Consider the following 19,633-nt stretch of genomic DNA (forward strand, 5'->3'; position numbering starts at 1 on the left):
ATAATATACTGAGCAAACCCACATACATACACACGAAACTCATAGACATGCACACACATGCACAGATAAGGATACACATGGATGGATGAAATAGAACAGGAGGAAATACATGGATGGCAGAGTCACTGAAGAGGTCACAGATGTGTGATGAAAGATTTCCAGACAATAGACATGAGATAAAATAAGAACAATAATAAACAAGTGAAGGACGAATGTATAGTGTGTATCTTTATTTGGCAAGAACAAAAATGACCACCCAGGAATATAACATTATTATTGTTATTGTCAGAGCTAAGGCATATTCACTAAGCATGAGGGAATGAAAGCATCATGATGGGCCTGCATGGCGGAGACAAAAAGTGTCAATAAACCCACCATTCGGTCTTTGGTGGATCAGAGTGGATGTGAGTTGTTCAAACTAAAACGGATGTGTGCGACTTTTCAGCAGCACTTTGCTTGACTGTTCAGGATGAATGGTAGGACTGATAACAGGGCAGACTTTGGTGTGTACCTGGACAGCCTGCCACAACTTTCAGCGAGTGAGGCTGAGTGCTGAGAAAGGCCGATAATAGCCATGGAAATACAGGAAATGATGAAGAGTTGCATGAGAGGTAGATTGCCAGGTAGGAATGGTCTGCCCTACGAGCTTTATACTTCAATGCCAGACTTGTTTGCAGACGTCTACTGCAACTGGCAGTAGAATGGGAGAATTCCCACTTTTGTCTGTTGAGGGGCTGTGACACTGTTGAGAAAGGACCCAAACAAGGGGGATGTTATAGAAAATATCAGGCCCATCACTACTCAATGTAGAGCTGAAGATTTTGGCCAAGGTATTAGCGAAGAGGTTGGCACTTGTGGACAAGCTGGTTGGCGAGGCCCAAACGTGCCATCCCAACCAGGACTATTCACAATAACCTCCATCATTAGAGAGGGTAGGGCTCTGATCAGTTTAGATCAATCTTAAGCCTTTGATAGGGTTGACCATCAATACTTGGCAGCTGTCCTCAAGGCAGCCGGTTTTGGTCCAGTTTTCTGTGGTTGGGTTGCTGCTTTGTACAGCGGCATCTGCTCAGTTGTTCGGGTGAATGGTCACTTGTTGGAGCCATTCAGCATCTTGCATTCAGTCTGTCAAGGGTGCCCTCTCTCCTCCCTTCTGTATGTACTGACTCTTGAGCCATTACTGTGGAAGTTGGAGGCTTTGAGGGGTGTCCTGCATAATCTAGGATGTAGGAGAAGTATGTCTGCTTACGCTGATGATGTCACCATCATAGTGTCAAGCTACAGGCATATAGACCTGATTGGTGACACACTACAAGAATATGAAGCAGTGATAGGAGCAAAAATTCAATGCGGAAAAGTCAGTGGACTTACAACTCGGCATCTGGAGAGGCAAGTCCATGCTGTCCAGCAGCATCAAGGGGTGCTGGACAGTCTGGTTTAGTCCGAACCTCTAAATGCAGAAAAACTGGGACGAGGTGACAAACAGGGTAGTCAATCTCACCCAGAAATGGGCTGAGAGGAAGCTGTCCCTGAAAGGTCGAGCAGAGGTGGTGAATGCGTATATCGCGTCCATCAGCTATTACCACTTGACTGTCGTCCTTTGCCCTGTTTGCTGGTTGACCAAGCTGGTGCACGTACTTTTCCACTTTTTGTGAAAGGGGTGCATTCCACTGGTCAGGTGCTCCATCTGCTGTCAACAGCTGCTGAATGGAAGGCTGGGTATGCCGTGTTTACTGATGTGCAGACATGCACTGAGGTTGAGCATCTATAGCATTTTCTTGACAGTGAGCAGGTGTAGTCACCATTTGTCAGGCACACTTTTTCATAGCTCGTCTCTTTGACTGAGCTGCAAACTTGGATTAGGCGTACCAAGGAGGGGTGCTTGGCACCTCGAGTGCCATCAATCACTTACAGCTCTCCGCCAGGCAGCTAATGCAGTCAGTGGTAGTTCCACTCTAATATTCTATAAAGAACTAGTGGAGGGAAAGTGCAACAATGTTCTCGGGGAAACTCTGGGCATTGATGAAGACCAGCTAACTGGTCTGTTTCGGAGAACTTTCAGGCTTGGGCCTATGGATAACTCCAGTGATCCTTTGCCTGGCAGTGCTACCGAGGGGCACTGCCTATTCAAGATTAACTTTACAGGCATAGAAGTGCCATCAGCCGTTCCTGCCCTAGGTGTCCCCACAATGATGAAACCGTTCTGCACTCCCTAGTCCAGTGCCTGAGTATTGCTGACCTGTGGTTTTATGTCAAACACTTGCTGTTGCATGTAGGACAGATCTGGCTATCCATTGTGAAGATTGCCTCACTGGCCTCTTTTAGCTGGGAGGGGGCAGGCAATTTTTATTTCTCCAATGGATGTAGTGAAAGAGGTAGTATGGTGAACTCATTTGAAAGAGCTAAAGACAGACACTTTCCTCCTTGGCCAAGCCCTCATCAACTTTTTCAAGTTTCACTTGACATGGAAGTTGAGGCCAAAGGAAGTGTTGCCTCGTAGCAAGTTTGTTGGAAGAATGGCCAGTGTGAAAGGACCGATTCTGAGCATGCACCTGTAAAAAGGGAATTAAAGGAGAAGGGCTCTTGCCCTGTTGATCAAGCACCCGTGGCTTTTCTGGGTTTTTCCACGAGGACCTTAAAGCATCTCCCCTTTGAAAATTTTAATTTATTCAATTTTCATTGTTATTCATATTGTTTACGCACAGAAAACCCATTGTATCGTCCCATTTTCGTCTTTTATGTTGTTGCATTTCCTTTAATGTGAGCCCTTGTGGCTAATAAAACAATGAATTATTATTATTATCATCATCATCATTATTATTATTATTATTTACCTTTTCCTACCCAACCACAGTAAATTCTGCTCTCCTAAAAAACATTTTACTTCCTAGTTATTTTACTGCTTACATCTAATTTTTTTTTTTTCTTTTTTCAATTTCATTTATATCTTAGAGGTCAGCAACAAGAATCAACAGAACCATCAAAAAAGGCTTTGAAGAAGCAACAAAAAGAGGCTGAGAAGGCTGCAAAAAAAGCGGCTTATAAAGAGCAGAATAAGAAGGCAGATCAACAGGTTTGTAAATGTTCTTCCCACCGACCTCTCTCTTAAATTAAGTATAATTCACTTCCCTTCATTTTTTAAATTTCTAAGTACACTGATTATTAGAGAATGAAGAAATAAACTGTACCTTATTGGAATTTGATCCCTGAGAAATAAAACTTTAGAATAAATCACTTGGATCCGTGGGTCTCAACTGGAGTCCATATGGCCCTTAGGGGTCAGTATATGATTTTGTTATTAAAATTTATCTGCAATAAATCGGTTACAATTCTACAATACACAAAAAATTTCAGTAATTATTCTTATTCAGTTCCTAACAATGTTTAATTATCAAAATATAATAGGATTTTTTTAACATCAAATGGCTAGGAGGGTTCATCTGAGTAAAATAGGAATCAAATGGTTCCATAGATAAAGAATGGTTGAGAAACACTGATTTAGATGTAGTTCTCAGTTGTCTTCAACGAGTCCATTGCTCTAAAGAAGGTAATTATTATATTTTGTTTGTTCATTTTACATCTGTTTTTTCCATGCTAGCATGGATTAGATGAATATTGTACTGAGGCTTTTTTTTACAGCTAACCCTAACCTGCTTCTCAAGTAAGGAATCTCATTCTACATATCTTCTAAGGTGCAAAGATTTGTTCACAGGGGAAATGGATGTCACTGCTTGCAGGTCAATGACTTTCAGGAAAGTGCAAATGTGAGGAAGCACATATGCATGAGCACCTGCCCCCTCACCACCACCACCCCTATAAATACTCTTATGCATGTAAACATACACTCTCTGCTGCAGGTTTTGTAGTCTTATGAGCTGAATGGGGACCTCACTAGAGCTAGTGGCTTGAAAATACACCCTGTACATACTGTAAAGTGGTTCACATTAGGAAGGGCTTCCAGCTGTAGAAACCATATCAAAGCAGACACCGGAGCATAATGCTGTCCTTGGACTCATCAGATCCTTGTCAAACCATCCAGCACATACTGACATTGAGTATGGCCATTAAGTGATGACGTTAATCATCATCATCATATATATATATATATATATAAATCAAAACAAATCAAATCAAATCAAATCAAAACAAATCAAAATAGATGAACATTAATGGAATTGTATCCTTGTGGTACCAGTGCCGGTGGCACACAAGAAAACCATCCGAACGTGGCCGTAGCCAGTACCGCACCGACTGGCCTCCGTGCTGTGGGCACGTAACAAACACCATCCGATCGTGGCCGTTCGCCAGCCTCATCTGGCACCTGTGTCGGTGGAACATAAAAACACCATCCGAAGACCCGGCAAGACTAGTCAGGCCATAACCTGTGGCCCCTACCTGGGACGTAGTCAGTCTACCTGTGCATACCTTCCTTCTTGTGACACTTGTGAAGGCCTGTTGAGGCAAGTGAAAATCAAAACAAATCAAAATAGATGAACATCAATGGAATTTGTATCTTTGTGGTACCAGTGCCGGTGGCACGTGGCACACAAGAAAAACATTCGAACGTGGCCGTAGCCAGTACCGCATCGACTGGCCTCCGTGCTGTGGGCACGTAACAAACACCATCCGATCGTGGCCGTTTGCCAGCCTCATCTGGCACCTGTGTCGGTGGCACATAAAAACACCATCCGAGTGTGGCCGTCTGCCAGCCTCGTCTGGCACCTGTGTCGGTGGCACATAAAAAACACCATCCGAGCGTGGCCGTTTGCCAGCCTCGTCGGTGGCACATAAAATCACCCACTACACTCTCGGAGTGGTTGGCGTTAGGAAGGGCATCCAGCTGTAGAAACACTGCCAGATCTGACTGGACTGGTGCAGCTTTCGGGCTCCCCAGACCCCAGTTGAACCGTCCAACCCATGCTAGCATGGAAAGCGGACGTTAAATGAAGATGATGATGATATATATATATATATATATATATATATATACACACACACACACACTTTCTTCAAAATGGAGATAAGCACCAATGTCCCATGCAAGAGGCTTGAGAATTGTTAAGAGATACATCCCTCTCTTAACATGAAACTATTGGTAGCCTGGTTAACCCACAAATAAAGAACATTTATCCACTAATGCAGTGTTGAGCACTCATTCTTATTGTTTAACATTAATGTGTGTGTATGTGTGTATATATATATATATATATATATATATATATATATATATATATATATGGGGAGGTTTACGAAAATAAACAAAAGACGAATGCAGGTTTACAAAAATAAACAAAAGACGGAGGCAGGTGGAGAACAAACAAACAATTGTATTAGTATGGCGCTCAGGAATAGAAATAAAACAAGTCTTTTACGTTTCGAGCCTACGCTCTTCAACAGAAAGATACACAGAAAAGAAACAAAGAGAGAAAAAAATGCGTGTAGGAGCTAACGATCCAACATATATGGATGGATGACTTCTCTCAGTTTCTGTCTACCAAATTTGCTTGTAAGGCTTTGAAAAGCCCACGTTTATAGTAGAAGCACCCAAGGAGCTGCACATTGGACTGAACTCAAAACCATGAGGTTGTGAAGTGAATGTCATAATTATGCAACTATGCAGCAACTTGAGAAATATATAACCTCCAGTATGTAGTCTCACAATTTAACTTTCATTGAATATTTTCGTAATTTTTTTAATGGCATTTTTAAAGAATGAAGGGCCACATTCTTACCTTTTCAAACCCTCTGAAACTGAAGGAGGTGAGCGAGGAGAAACCACAGCTAATCAGGTATGACCATATAATTGGTTTTGATAGTTTGTCTCCACCCCATTTCTCTCACAAAATTTGGATCAACTCAAGGTTATGGTTAAAAAACATTTACCCAAAGTGCCATTCAGTGAGATCAAAGTCAGAATTGTATGATTTTAATACAAATTCCTTAATCATACATTGGTAGTAAATCCTAAGGAAAAGCACATCTGAAAATTTAATGCAATTATTTGACATGTAAAAAACACCATTTGAGCATGGCCGTTGCCAATACCACCTGACTAGCCCTCGTGCAGGTGGCACGTGAATGCACCCACTACACTGATGGAGTGGTTGGCATTAAGAAGGGCATCCAGCTGTAGAAACTCTGCCAGATCAGAGTGGGGCCTGGTGCAGCCATCTGGCTCGCCAGTCCTCAGTCAAATCATGCAACCCATGCTAGCATGGAAAGCGGACGTTAAACAATGATGATGATGACTTAATACGCAGCTGTCCTCATCCATTGTGATGCATATGGACAAGGACAGCTGTGCAAAGAAGTGTCAATCTCTAACTGTAGAGGGAACCTGTGGAAGAGGTAGACCCAGGAAGACATGGAACAAAGTGGTGAAGCATGATCTTCAAATGCTGGGCCTCACAGAGGCAATGATAAGTGACTGAGACCTTTGGTAATATGCTGTGCTTGAGAAGATCCATCTAGCCAAGCAAAATTGTAGTTATGGCCATTGCTGGTCTTTGAATGTTGAGCTCCATGGAAGCAAGGTGATGAAGCATGATCTTTGAATGCTGGGCTTCACGTCGGTGATGACAAGTAACCAAGACCTTTGGCAATATGCGGTGCTTGAGAAAACTCGTCAAGCCAAACGATACTGTAGTTGTGGCTGTTGCCTGTGTCATATAAATGGCACCTGTGAAATCATAGTGTGGCTGTTGCCAGTGTCATGCATATGGCACCCATTCTGGTGGTGCGTAAAAAACACCCATTACACTTTTGGGGTGGTTGGTGTTAGGAAGGACATCCAGCTGTAAAAACCAAATCAAATCAGACTGGAACTTGGTGCAGCTTTCTGGCTTGCCAGTTCCAGTCAAACCATCTAACCCATGCCAGCATGGAAAATGGACATTAAATGATGAGGAGGAGGCTGATGATGATGATGAATACTATCAAGATTAAGAACAGAAAAATGTTTTAGAAACAGTAATTTTACAGCATCATTCATGAAAGTGCATCTGGTGTTGATGTGGATTATATGTTTTTAACATCAGCTTCCTTTCTAAATTTTTCTATAACTTCCTGAGGGTTTGCCATCTATTGCTGAGCCATCTCTACACTTTATCCTCTTTACTCTCCCTATTATTCTCACTTCTTTCTGAAAGGTGGTGTATGTGTTTACATAGAATTTATATAGGTGCATAGTATTGGGAAATTCAGTGGCTGGTGCAAAGTCCCCTTAAGACCCAAAATAACGTGGTGGTGGAACAATATTGTTGACAGGGCTATTAGACAAAAGAAACAGGCTTGGAAGGCCTGGAAGAACGGTGGTAGCAGGGAAGGGTATCAGACTGCCAGAAGGGAAGCTAGGAGACAGGTCTATCTAGCCAGAGGGGAAGCAGATAAGAGAAAATTTGCCAATGTCCTGCGCCGAGAGGATGAAAGACTTGAGGTATTTCGTGTTGCAAGACAGTGTGTGAGAGAGAATCGTGATGTGGTAGGAGAGAAATGTGTTCGCATGGAGGATGGTTCACTTGCGCTAAATGAGGATGCAAAGAGAGAAGCTTGGAGACGCCACTATGAAAGGTTACTGAATGAGGAAAATGAATGGGATAAAGAGAGTCTGCCGCATGTTGACCCTACAGAGGGACCAGCTATCCGAGTTGATAGTTCCGTGGTAGCTAAGGCAATTAGAAGCATGAAGACAGGGAAAGCCCCAGGCCCATCAGGAATTACTGCAGAGATGCTCAAAATATCTGGCAGTGTCGGCTATACCTAGTCACCCGTATAGTCAACCAGGTGATACACGAAGGAGTCATACCCAATGACTGGTGCAGCAGCATACTAGTCAACTGCTACAAAGGTAAAGGTGATGCCCTAGATACAAATAATTACAGAGGTATCAAGCTGTTGGATCAAGTAATGAAGGTTACGGAGAGGGTCATAGCCCAACTAATTAGAGAGAGAGTTAGTTTAGATGAGATGCAGTTTGGGTTCGTGCCAGGGAAAAGCACCACTGATGCTATATTCCTGGTAAGAGGCAGCTGCAGGAGAAATACCTAGCCAAAGATAAGCCCCTGTACCTGGCTTTCGTTGACATGGAGAAAGCTTTTGATAGGGTCCCCCGATCCCTTATCTGGTGGTCAATGAGGAAACTAGGGATAGATGAATGGCTGGTGAGGACTGTGCAAGCCATGTACAGAGATGCCGTAAGTAAGGTTAGGGTTGGCAACATGTACACAGAAGAATTCAAAGTAGAGGTTGGGGTCCACCAGGGTTCAGTACTCAGCCCCCTCCTATTTATCATAGTACTCCAGGCAATTACGGAGGAATTCAAGACAGGCTGTCCCTGGGAGCTCCTCTACGCTGACGACCTTGCTCTTATTGCTGAGTCACTATCAGAACTGGAGGAGAAGTTCCAGGTGTGGAAGGAGGGTTTAAAATCAAGGGGCCTTAGAGTCAACCTAGCTAAAACCAAAGTTAATAAGTAGAAAGGTAGACAATCCACAAATATCTTCAGGAAGATGGCCCTGCTCGATCTGTAGAAAAGGTGTAGGTAGAAACTCTATAAGATGTACCCAGTGTGTAAGCTATGGACACATAAGAGGTGCAGCAATGTCAAAGGTAGGCTAACTGGGAAGATAGTTTTTGTATGTGGCAGATGCTCGGGAGCATTAACCTCCGAAAATCTGCAGAAAACAACTTCCGTCACTTTCCAGGGGAAAAAACTAGAAGTAGTTGATAGCTTCCGTTATCTAGGTGACCAAGTCAGTAGTGGGGGGGGTGTGCTGAAAGTGTAACTGCTAGAATAAGAATAGCCTGGGCAAAGTTTAGGGAGCTCTTACCTCTGCTGGTGACTAAAGGCCTCTCGCTCAGAGTAAAAGGCAGACTGTATGATGCGTGTGTACGAACAGCCATGCTACATGGCAGCGAAACATGGGCCGTGACTGCTGAGGACATGCGTAAGCTCGTGAGGAATGAAGCCAGTATGCTCCGATGGATGTGTAATGTCAGTGTACATACTCGCCAGAGCGTTTGCACCTTGAGAGAAATGTTGTACCTAAGAAGCATCAGTTGTGGTGTGCAAGAGAGACGATTGCGCTGGTATGGTCATGTGGCGAGAATGGATGAAGATAGGTGTGTGCGAAAGTGCCAATCCCTAGCAGTTGAGGGAACCCGTGGGAGAGGTAGACCCAGGAAAACCTGGGACGAGGTGGTGAAGCACGACCTTCGAACTTTAGGCCTCACTGAGGAAATGACCAGAGACCGAGACCTTGGAAAGTATTCTGTGCGTGAGAAGACCAGGCAGGACAAGTGAGCCCAGCCCACTTATGAATGCCTTCCCTCCCTTGGACACAAAGACCGCTGAGGCAAGCGAAGTCGATATAGAACCTCATCCGACGACGAGACACCCATGCCAACCCCCATGCTTGCGAAGACATGTTGGGGCAAGCGAAATCGAAATCGAAACCGAATTGAACCAGCCAGGATCCCTGGCCTGGTGGTACGTAAAAAGCACTATCCGACTCATGGCCGTGGCACGTAAAATACTCCAATGCGACCGACGACAGGCACCCATGCCAACCTCCTTTGCTTGTGAAGACATGTTGGGGCAAGCGAAATCGAAATCGAATTGAACCAGCCAGGATCCCTGGTCTGTGTTACGTAAAAAGCACTATCCGACTCGTGGCCGTGGCACGTAAAATACTCCAATGCGACCGTACGACAGGCACCCTTGCCAACCCCCTTTGCTTGTGAAGACATGTGGGGCAAGCGAAATCGAAATCGAATTGAACCAGCCAGGATCCCTGGTCTGGTGGTACGTAAAAAGCACTGGTACGTAAAAAGCACTATCCAACTCGTGGCCGATGCCAGCACCGCCCGTCTGGCTTCCGTGCCGGTGGCACATTAAAAACACCAATCTGACCGTGGCCGTTGCCAGCCCCGCCTGGCACCTGTGCAGGTGGCACGTAAAAAGCACCCACTACACTCACGGAGTGGTTGGCGTTAGGAAGGGCTTCCAGCTGTAGAAACATTGCCAAATTAGACTGGAGCCTGGTGCAGCCTTCTGGCTTCCCAGAACCCCGGTCGAACCGTCCAACCCATGCTAGCATGGAGAACGGACGTTAAACGACGATGATGATGATGATGATGTAGATAGGTGAGAATCTGGCTATTGCCAATAATTCTGGTTAGAAAATGATCCTGCATCAGTTCCAGTCAGTGTGGAGATAATATAAGACCGAAAATGTGTTGTGTGCATCAAAGTTTCCAAGAGTGATAACCTCAGAAAGAGTGAAACAAGATAGATGATTTTCTTCCATGCCAGAGGAAAAGTGATTGGAGGAATTAGTGTATGGTGGAATTAGTATATGAATTTCAGATAGAGAAATTTTGAGCCTGAATATCAGAAGTGAATGACACAGTGAGTAGATTCTACATTAACAATGATATTTCCTTCTAGGTTGAAATTTGAATATAGAGTGCAGCCTTAACAGCAAAGATGGGCTAGGCAGAGATAGATGGTAATGCTTCAGGTGTGTCAGTATAAAATATTTTTAAAAAATAAACAGAAAGCTGCTGAACAGCATAACAATCATGAGCGCAACACCTAAACCACTGCACCATGTGCTTTCATCCTGATCACTGAGCAGACACTAACTTTATGGGGTCACCCCCTTTAATATATTATAAATATAAACTATGACATTGCATCATAGTTGAAAATGCATGTCACTATCATACAAGCAGTCATTCAGTTCCAGTTTTCCATGAAAACTTGTCTGGCTATAAGGAAATATTAACCTACTTGGAAATAAGTGAGGGTTGATAACATGAAGGGCATCCTGCCATACAAAATCTGTCTTTGGCTCATGCAAGCATAGAAAAGTAGAGTAGCCATGTGTCTCTTCTACAGCAAGACCTCTGTTTTTATCCTTCTGTTATACAACTGCCTCTCGGCACTTGGCATAAGCCACCTCTCTCAATACTCTACCCATCTCCAAGTAAGGAATCTTGTCTTGCAAGCCACATGGCAACCTCACTAGTCCCAGTGACATGTAAAGTGTCAGTACATTCTGTAAAGTGGTTGGCATTAGGAAGAACATCCAGCTGTAGAAACCATGCCAAAATAGTAATTGGCACTTGATATAGTTCTCTGACCTATCAGATCCTGTCAAACAGGCCATCCCATGCCAGCATGGAATATAGATGTTAAATGATGATGATGATGATAGATCAGTATCTGTTGCCCAAGAGAAATGAGTTGAGTCAATTGATTGCTTAATGTGCTGAGGTGTCAGAATGGATTACAATAATAATAATAATAATGATAATTATTATTATTATTATCATTATACTAAGGTGGCAAGCTGGCAGAATCGTTAGCATGTTGGGTGAAATGATTAGCAAGCTGTATTTCGTCTGCTGCTACATTCAGAGTTCAAATTCTGCTGCTTTCAGGGTTGATTAAATAAGTACCAGTTACGCACTGGGGTTCATGTAATTGACTTAATCCCTTCCCCCAAACTATACTTCCAGCAGAAAGGATTATTATTATTATTATTATTATTATTATTATTAAGGCAGTAAGATGGATGAAATGCTTTGTGGTATTTTGCCCATCACTACATTCTGAGTTCAAATTCAACCAAGGTCAACTTTGCCTTTCATTCTTTCAGAGTTGATAAAATAAGTGCCAGTTGAACACTGAGTTGGTATAATCAACTCATTCCCTCCCCCCAAATTGTTGCCTGTGTGGCAAAATTTGAAATCATTATTATCACTCTTATTAAGGCAGCAAGCTGGCAGAATCGTTAGCATGCTGGATGAAATGCTTAGTGGTATTATATTTCGCCCATCACTACGTTATGAGTTCAAATTCCGCCACGGTCGACTTTGCCTTTCAGCTTTTCAGCATTAATAAATTAAGTACCAGTGAAATACTGGGGTTGATGTAATTGACTAGTCCCCCCCCCACCAAATTTCAGGCCTTGTGCCTTTAGTAGAAAGGATTATTATCATTATTATTATTCAGTTGAACCCTTGTTGATGTAATCAACTTACCCACTTCCCCAAAACTGCTGGTCTTGTGCCAAAATTTGAAACCTTTATTTTATTATTATTATATTATTATTATTATTATTATTAAGGCAGTAAGATGGATGAAATGCTTTGTGGTATTTTGCCCATCACTACATTCTGAGTTCAAATTCAACCAAGGTCAACTTTGCCTTTCATTCTTTCAGAGTTGATAAAATAAGTGCCAGTTGAACACTGAGTTGGTATAATCAACTCATTCCCTCCCCCCAAATTGTTGCCTGTGTGGCAAAATTTGAAATCATTATTATCACTCTTATTAAGGCAGCAAGCTGGCAGAATCGTTAGCATGCTGGATGAAATGCTTAGTGGTATTATATTTCGCCCATCACTACGTTATGAGTTCAAATTCCGCCACGGTCGACTTTGCCTTTCAGCTTTTCAGCATTAATAAATTAAGTACCAGTGAAATACTGGGGTTGATGTAATTGACTAGTCCCCCCCCCACCAAATTTCAGGCCTTGTGCCTTTAGTAGAAAGGATTATTATCATTATTATTATTCAGTTGAACCCTTGTTGATGTAATCAACTTACCCACTTCCCCAAAACTGCTGGTCTTGTGCCAAAATTTGAAACCTTTATTTTATTATTATTATTATTATATTATTATTATTATTATTATTAAGTGAATGAGAGCAGCACATGCCATCAAAGTGATGCTGAGGTACAAATATATGAAGCCCAATACACCCATCTCACAAAGGTACACCAAGCACATGCATCATAACATGGTGATCCCATATGAAGATAAACAGCACATGACCTTGCAGGTGGGGTTTGGTTAGAATTTTCTTCTGGATGAGTAGTCCATCCCACTCAAAAGGTCCCTGAATAAGAGTTTTTTAAGGATGATGAAGAAAACACCCATCTTTCCAGGGGTGAATTATTCAAACCCCAAAGAATCCCTCTCAGACATCATCAACATCATTGTTCGACCGTGGTCGAGACAATGGAATTTACCATGCTACGCCAGACTTCACGGTCCATCATAGCATTACGGAGGTCCTGTTGCTGGATGCCTGTATCCCTGGAGATTACATCAGGGTAGGAAAGTGTGCGCCCTCTGGTATTGCGAGTAGATGGCTTCCAGAGGAGAAGAGTAGAAATTGCCTCGTTTTCAGCTCTACAACAATGTCCAGCAAACTGGACTCTCCTACCATTCACAAGAGATGACACAGGTGGTAGTTTTCCATATATTTGCATTTTGGTTGGATGACACTTCCATGATAAATTTTGAGCTCTCATAAGGAGGCGAGTGTAGGTTCCATCCAACCGCCTCTCAAGCTTCTTTGACAACGTCCAGGTTTCTGAGCCATATAGTAGAATTGGTTCGACTGTGGCTTTGAAGATTTCAAGTTTGAAGTCTCTACTTAGATTTGATGACCAGATCTTAATCATGTCATTACAGGCTCGCAGAGATAGCTATGATGCTCCCCCACTACTTCTACCTGTGATCAGAGATGCACATATAGTCAAGCATTAAGGGACATGCTCAACTGGTTATGGTCAAGCAACTGACAAGTAAATCTACAGTATTGAGAAGAATATTTGCTCTAGGCCATCTTTTACACTATTCCAAAACATGTACGTAATAACACTTCCAATCAGTTAAGATCAGAAGCCATGCTAGCCACTGCCTGGTATTGCATTAGAGCATTTATTATCATCATCATCATCATTACCATCACCAATGCTGAAGATCTTTCTGGAACAACATAATTAACATTTGCAAATAAGAATTTCATATCAAGTCTTTTCTATACAATAGCAGACAAAGATACCTGATACAATGAATTTCCTGAAATTGTCAGTGAGAACCATTTATCATAATGTTTATGTAAATATTGATGAACTCAGAGCTATTTACTAATTATATCATTATCTGATCTTAGTTATGCATGTTTAGATAATTACGGGTAAAAAAAACTGCAGTCATTTATAAACAATTTCAGATATTTAAGTTGCTTTGTTTCTTTTTGTTTTGTTCATTTTCCTTTTATATTTTGTTATTGCTCAAGCTGAAGTCATTTACTTATATTTTCAAAATTTTCGACAAATAAATTAAGTTGCGTAATGTCTCCTTGCCTCTTAAAGATATGCCTCAATGCCAGTATATATTTTTTATCTATTTTTGAGACAGATGTCGAATTTTAATTTTTAGAATAATTGTATAAAGAATAGACTTCCCTGCAATGAACAATGATAATATATTCTCAGAATTATGTAATTTCTTTTTTATTTGTTTCTCAAGCCGGTTGATAATGAAGAAGATTTTTCCAAAGACTTCTATGGCAACCTTCCTCTCATTCAATCGTCTGAAAAAATCAACCGCAAAATAATTGATGTGAAAGACCTTACACCTCAGATTGCAGACACAAAGGTGTGGATTAGGGCCAGGTTACAGACAAGCCGTAGCAAAGGTAAGCTTTCCTTTACTTTTCAACTAATGGAGTTAAAATAACAATGCTGACTCTGTTATCAACATTTTTAATTTGCAGATTATATCACTTGCTCTGAAGAGAAAACAATTTTAACATCTACTTTTCCGTGCTTTCAGAGATTTTTTTCACTGGAGACTGAAAACGTGTGTTTACTTTTTTATTAATAATAGTTTGACTTAGTTTCACCTAACTTAAAGTTTTGAGCATGTAGAACACATCTCATTCATCAGAAGGACATTTTGTCATCTGAATTTGAATCCTGCTGAAATCAACTTCACCTTTCAACCCTCTGGTCAATAAAATAAAATACCAGTCAAGTATTGAGGCCAATATAATCAGCTAACCTCTCCCCCAACTCACCCAAATTTCTTACCTTATGCCTATGTTAGAAATGATTCATCAGCATTAACTTGTACCCAAGTAAATCTGTAACATATGATTGAGCTTCTTCATCCTGATGGATGTGAAGGTTGCTGGTAGCTGTTCAGGCCAAGAGCAGTATAGAAGAGCTGAGGACTTTTATCACAGGGAAGGGTTAGCAGGGGATGAGGAAGTGCAAGTTGCTCTTTGTATCTTCAGTGTCTGATCTCTGCCTTTTGACATCTGTTATTTGTTATCTGGTCCATTCCTTTGACAATGACATGTTGCCACTTTGATTTTATATGAACATTTTTCCCAATTTAAAAATTTTCATTCTAATTTCAATGTCGAGTATCCAAGTATTGCCATGTTTGCTGAATTCCTTCCTTTTGGATGTCTTCCAGGTAAACAATGCTTTTTTGTGTTGCGGCAGCGTTACTGGACTGTGCAAGGTCTTATAGCTGTTGGAAAAGAGACTAGCAAACAAATGGTGAAGTTTGCTGCAAGGTTGGTTTTGGTTTCACAATATTTCTCTCTTTTGAGCTGAAACATTCTTCAACATTATACATCTCCAAAGGCAGTGAGCTGGCAGAACTGTTAGCATACCATGCAAAATGCTTAACAACATTTCATCTGTCTTTACATTCTGAGTTCAAATTCCACCAAGGTTGATTTTGGCTTTCACCTTTTCAGGGTCAATAAAATAAGTACCTGTTGTACACTGGTGTCAGTGTAATTGACTTATCCCCTTCCCCAAAATTGCTGGCCTTGTGCCAAAATTTGAAACCAGTGTTATACATCTCCACTATGTTAACAGTATAAACAATTATTGTATTAGCAGCAGCAGCTCATTTTGGACTGCTACACTTTTACTTTTTTATTGGAAGTTCATCATCAGCATCATCAATTTATATTTTCCATGCTGGCAAAGGTTGGACAGTCCTTATTTATTTAGTTACTGCTCTCCTAGATGACTCAAAAGATTATATCTCACTTAAATGCATCAATTTTAGTGTGGTTTCTATGATGAATGTTCTTCATAAAAACTAACTCCTTTACACACTGCACTGTGTGTCTTTTATCATTGCACCATCACTAGTGAGGTTGCCATACTCTCAACGGCATAGAAGAGAACATGATAACCTCTGTGTTTTTAAATTATTTTTACTGGTTAATAATCAAAAGAACTTTGTGAAGCTTACTATATAAAATATTACTCTAAATTAACAACATATTTCTCAAGAAAATCTAGATCTTAAAGTTTACTGAAATTGACAAAACCTTCATAATATTAACTCAAAAGTTTCTAATATTTCATATTTTAAAAACTATATTAATATCTCAAGAAAAAAATGTCTATAAAATTTGTAGGATTGATTATTGTGCACTTGGAAATAGTAGGAGGAATACAGTGCATCTACAAACATTGAAGAAGAATGAGTGAAGTGCATCAGATGGATAGCATTAATTTACTTAAAACTTTGAACAGAAATAAATTGAGGAAGTAGTTAGGCATTAAAAGGATTAACTGATGTGTATGTCTAATGTAAATGGAATGAGTATATTGTGGCTACAGAGTGCACAGCATTGCATTCTAACCATAATTAGGTGGTGAATTGATAGTCATTGGAGTGTGGGACAGAATGCCACATAGTATTTGTTTTGTCTCTGCACTCTGAGTTCAGATCTTGTCAAGGTCAGTTTTTTTGTCTTTTCATCCTTTTAGGGTTGATAATAAAAAGTACAAATCAAAGCTGGTGGATTGGTGGAATTAATAGAGTATTAACCCTTTTGTTACTATATCAATGGAAATCGATCAATGGAAATTGCAGATGTGTTACCAGTGCCAGCACTGCCCCGTTTCGTGTCCGTTGCCAGCCTCGCCTGGCCCTCGTGCCGGTGGCACATAAAAAGCACCATCCGTTCGTGGCCGTTTGCCAGCTCTGTCTGGCACCAGTGCGGGTGGCACGTAAAAAGCACCCACTACACTCACGGAGTGGTTGGCGTTAGGAAGGGCATCCAGCCGTAGAAACACTGCCAGATTTGACTGGGCCTGATGAAGCCTTCTGGCTTCACAGACCCCAGTAGAACCGTCCAACGCATGCTAGCATGGAAAACGGACGCTAAATGATGATGATGATGATGATGATTTCTGTGGAAATGCGTTGCTTTTGTTTCAGCTAATTTTGAAAATAATAAAGAATTTAGTAAAATAACTTCATTGTTTAATCTGGTGTTGAAACATAAATTATCATCAAAGAACCAGGGATGATCTCCGGTAATTTGGTATCAGAAGGGTTAAATCGTAGTTGCCCCTGCATACTGGCATGTCCTCTGCATCCCTTCTTCAGCTGAGCAATCCTAACCTTGCTGGCTTACAGGTGCTGCTGCCACATCAACACACCTGTGCCAGTGCTGTGTAAAAGCACCCGGTACAGTCTGTAAAGTGGTTGGCATTAGGAAGGGCATCCAACTGTATAAACCATGCCAAGACAGATGGGGAGCCTGATCAGTTTCTGTTAAACTGTCCAACCTATGCCAGCATGGAGAACAGACATTAAATGATGATGAATAGAAATGTAGTTACCTTGAATCAGTTGGAAGATCAACTAACACCATCACCACCTGCACCTGTCATATCATTTAATTTTTATGCTCAGTTTTATTAGTGAGTACTTTCTAATATTTCACACCAGTTTGTTCATAAAACCATACCCCTGTACTATGATCAATATATTTTCTCTGTGAACAAGATTACAAACATTGTGATTTCTTATTGATTGACAGTTTTGTTATTAAAGAATATTTTCAAACCGAAACTGAATTTAAATGATATCATTTCAATAATTTCATATTTTGGTTTTAAATAGTGTGATAAATTACCTGTTTTTTTTTTTTTTCTTTCTTCTAACATCAGCATAAATAAGGAATCTATTATCGACATTGAAGCATATGTCCGGACTGTCCCTAGTAAAATTGAATCATGCTCCCAACAAGATGTAGAACTTCATACCATCCAGGTTTGTTTTGAAATTTATTCCTCAGATTCTTTGTTATTAGCTTTACTGAGAAATCAATAAAGGCTTCTTCATAATGTGATGCTTTTCTTTTTATAAGCAGAAGTCCAATTTCAAAGAGGAAGTGGAGAATATTGAATTACAGAGTTGTATCTTATAGACATCTCTTGACTTGCCCTGCTATGACAATATCACTGAAGTTATTTCTTTATCTATGTATTTATCTGCTTTGTCTGTGTGTGTGTATAGTGAAGGTACATGGCTTAGTAGTTAGGGTATATGGCACACGATTGTAAGATTGGGAATTGAATTCCTGGCATCATGTTGTGTCCTTGAACAAGACACTTTATTTCATGTTACTCCAATCCACTCAGCTGGCAAAAATTAGTTGTACATGTAATTCAAAGGAGCCAACCTTCTTACATTCTATGTCTTACTAAAACTCATTGAGAACCACATTAAGAGTACTTGTTTGTGGAGTGATCAGCCACTTACTCATTAATTTCATGAGCGGGCTCTTCTGTTGATCAGATCAGCTGGAACCTTTGTTCCAGTTATATATATATATATATGTGTGTGTGTGTATGATAAACTCAAGCATGTTGCTTGGCAACACCTTCAACGGTTTTAGTCAATTACGTCAACCTTAGTGCATAAACGGTTACTCGTTCTTTACTTATTGAATATCCTGAGTTATGTCCCTGTAACGAGAACTACCTCCCTTCTCTGAACTTCTCTCTGTTCTCGTAAAGCAATTAAGTTAAAACTGCAGTGGAAGATATCCAAAGTTACTTTGCTGTGGAACAAGACCTTGAGCTATATGGTTGTGAAGTTAACTTCTTAACCACAAAGACATTTCTGTACCCATATTGTTTTTTTTTATTTGTATTTATTTTTTGCTGGTCACACTCATTGAACTGTGGTGATACTGGGGCATCACTTTCATTTTATTTTTAGCCTATCATTTCAACCCCAGCACATATTTCAGTCTTTTGCTTAAGTGCATGTGTTTGTGTGTTGAACTGTTTCCTTTCATTGTCAAAATGGTAACTCAACCATTTCATCACACACACACACAATCATTTGGTTCGGATCTTACTGATTGTCGGCATTAGCTTGGAAGCCTCCAGCATGTAATTGGCTAAGAATACTAATGAATAAATTTTCCTATTATCCATTCACAAGATTAATTAACATAATTGCACAGTGAAGGCACATGGCTTAGTGGTTAGGGCATTCGGCTCACAATTGTAAGGTCGTGAGTTCGATTCCCGGCGATGCATTGTGTCCTTGAGCAAGACACTTTATTTCACGTTGCTCCAGTCCCCTCAGCTGGCAAAAGTGAGTTGTACCTGTATTTCAAAGGGCCGGCCTTGTCACGCTGAATCTCCCTGAGAACTACGTTAGGGGTACGCGTGTCTGTGGATTGCTCAGTCACTTGCACGTTAATTTCACGAGCAGGCTGTTCCGTTGATCGTATCAGCTGGGACCCTCGTCGTCGCAACCGACGGAGTGCTCCTACTACTACTAACATAATTGTAAATATTTAATGATATCAGGTATTTTGCTACTCCAATCCCTGTAGCAACATTAAACTATATGCTATGCAGTGAAGAAATATAAACGAAGAATGACAATTCAGTACATGCTACAAATCTTTCAGTCACATGGCAAGTTACAATCAGTGTATTACATAAGCCAAAACCGTCAGTGATTGGTGTTGTCCTCCTAAAA

At 40.9% G+C, this 19,633-nt stretch overlaps 1 protein-coding gene across 1 annotated transcript in view; it reads left to right on the forward strand.

Moving 5' to 3' along the window:
- LOC115209226 (aspartate--tRNA ligase, cytoplasmic) overlaps positions 1–19,633 on the forward strand; it is a 51,497-nt gene that overhangs the window by 9,752 nt on the left and 22,112 nt on the right. The window contains exons 2-5 of the mRNA XM_029777497.2: positions 2,953–3,073; positions 14,333–14,501; positions 15,287–15,389; positions 17,800–17,902. Of these exons, the coding sequence (XP_029633357.1) occupies positions 2,953–3,073; positions 14,333–14,501; positions 15,287–15,389; positions 17,800–17,902 (496 nt within the window). The remainder of the gene's footprint in view (positions 1–2,952; positions 3,074–14,332; positions 14,502–15,286; positions 15,390–17,799; positions 17,903–19,633) is intronic.

The sequence above is a fragment of the Octopus sinensis genome, linkage group LG3 (assembly GCF_006345805.1).
Source record: "Octopus sinensis linkage group LG3, ASM634580v1, whole genome shotgun sequence".
In the NCBI taxonomy this organism is placed as follows: domain Eukaryota; kingdom Metazoa; phylum Mollusca; class Cephalopoda; order Octopoda; family Octopodidae; genus Octopus; species Octopus sinensis.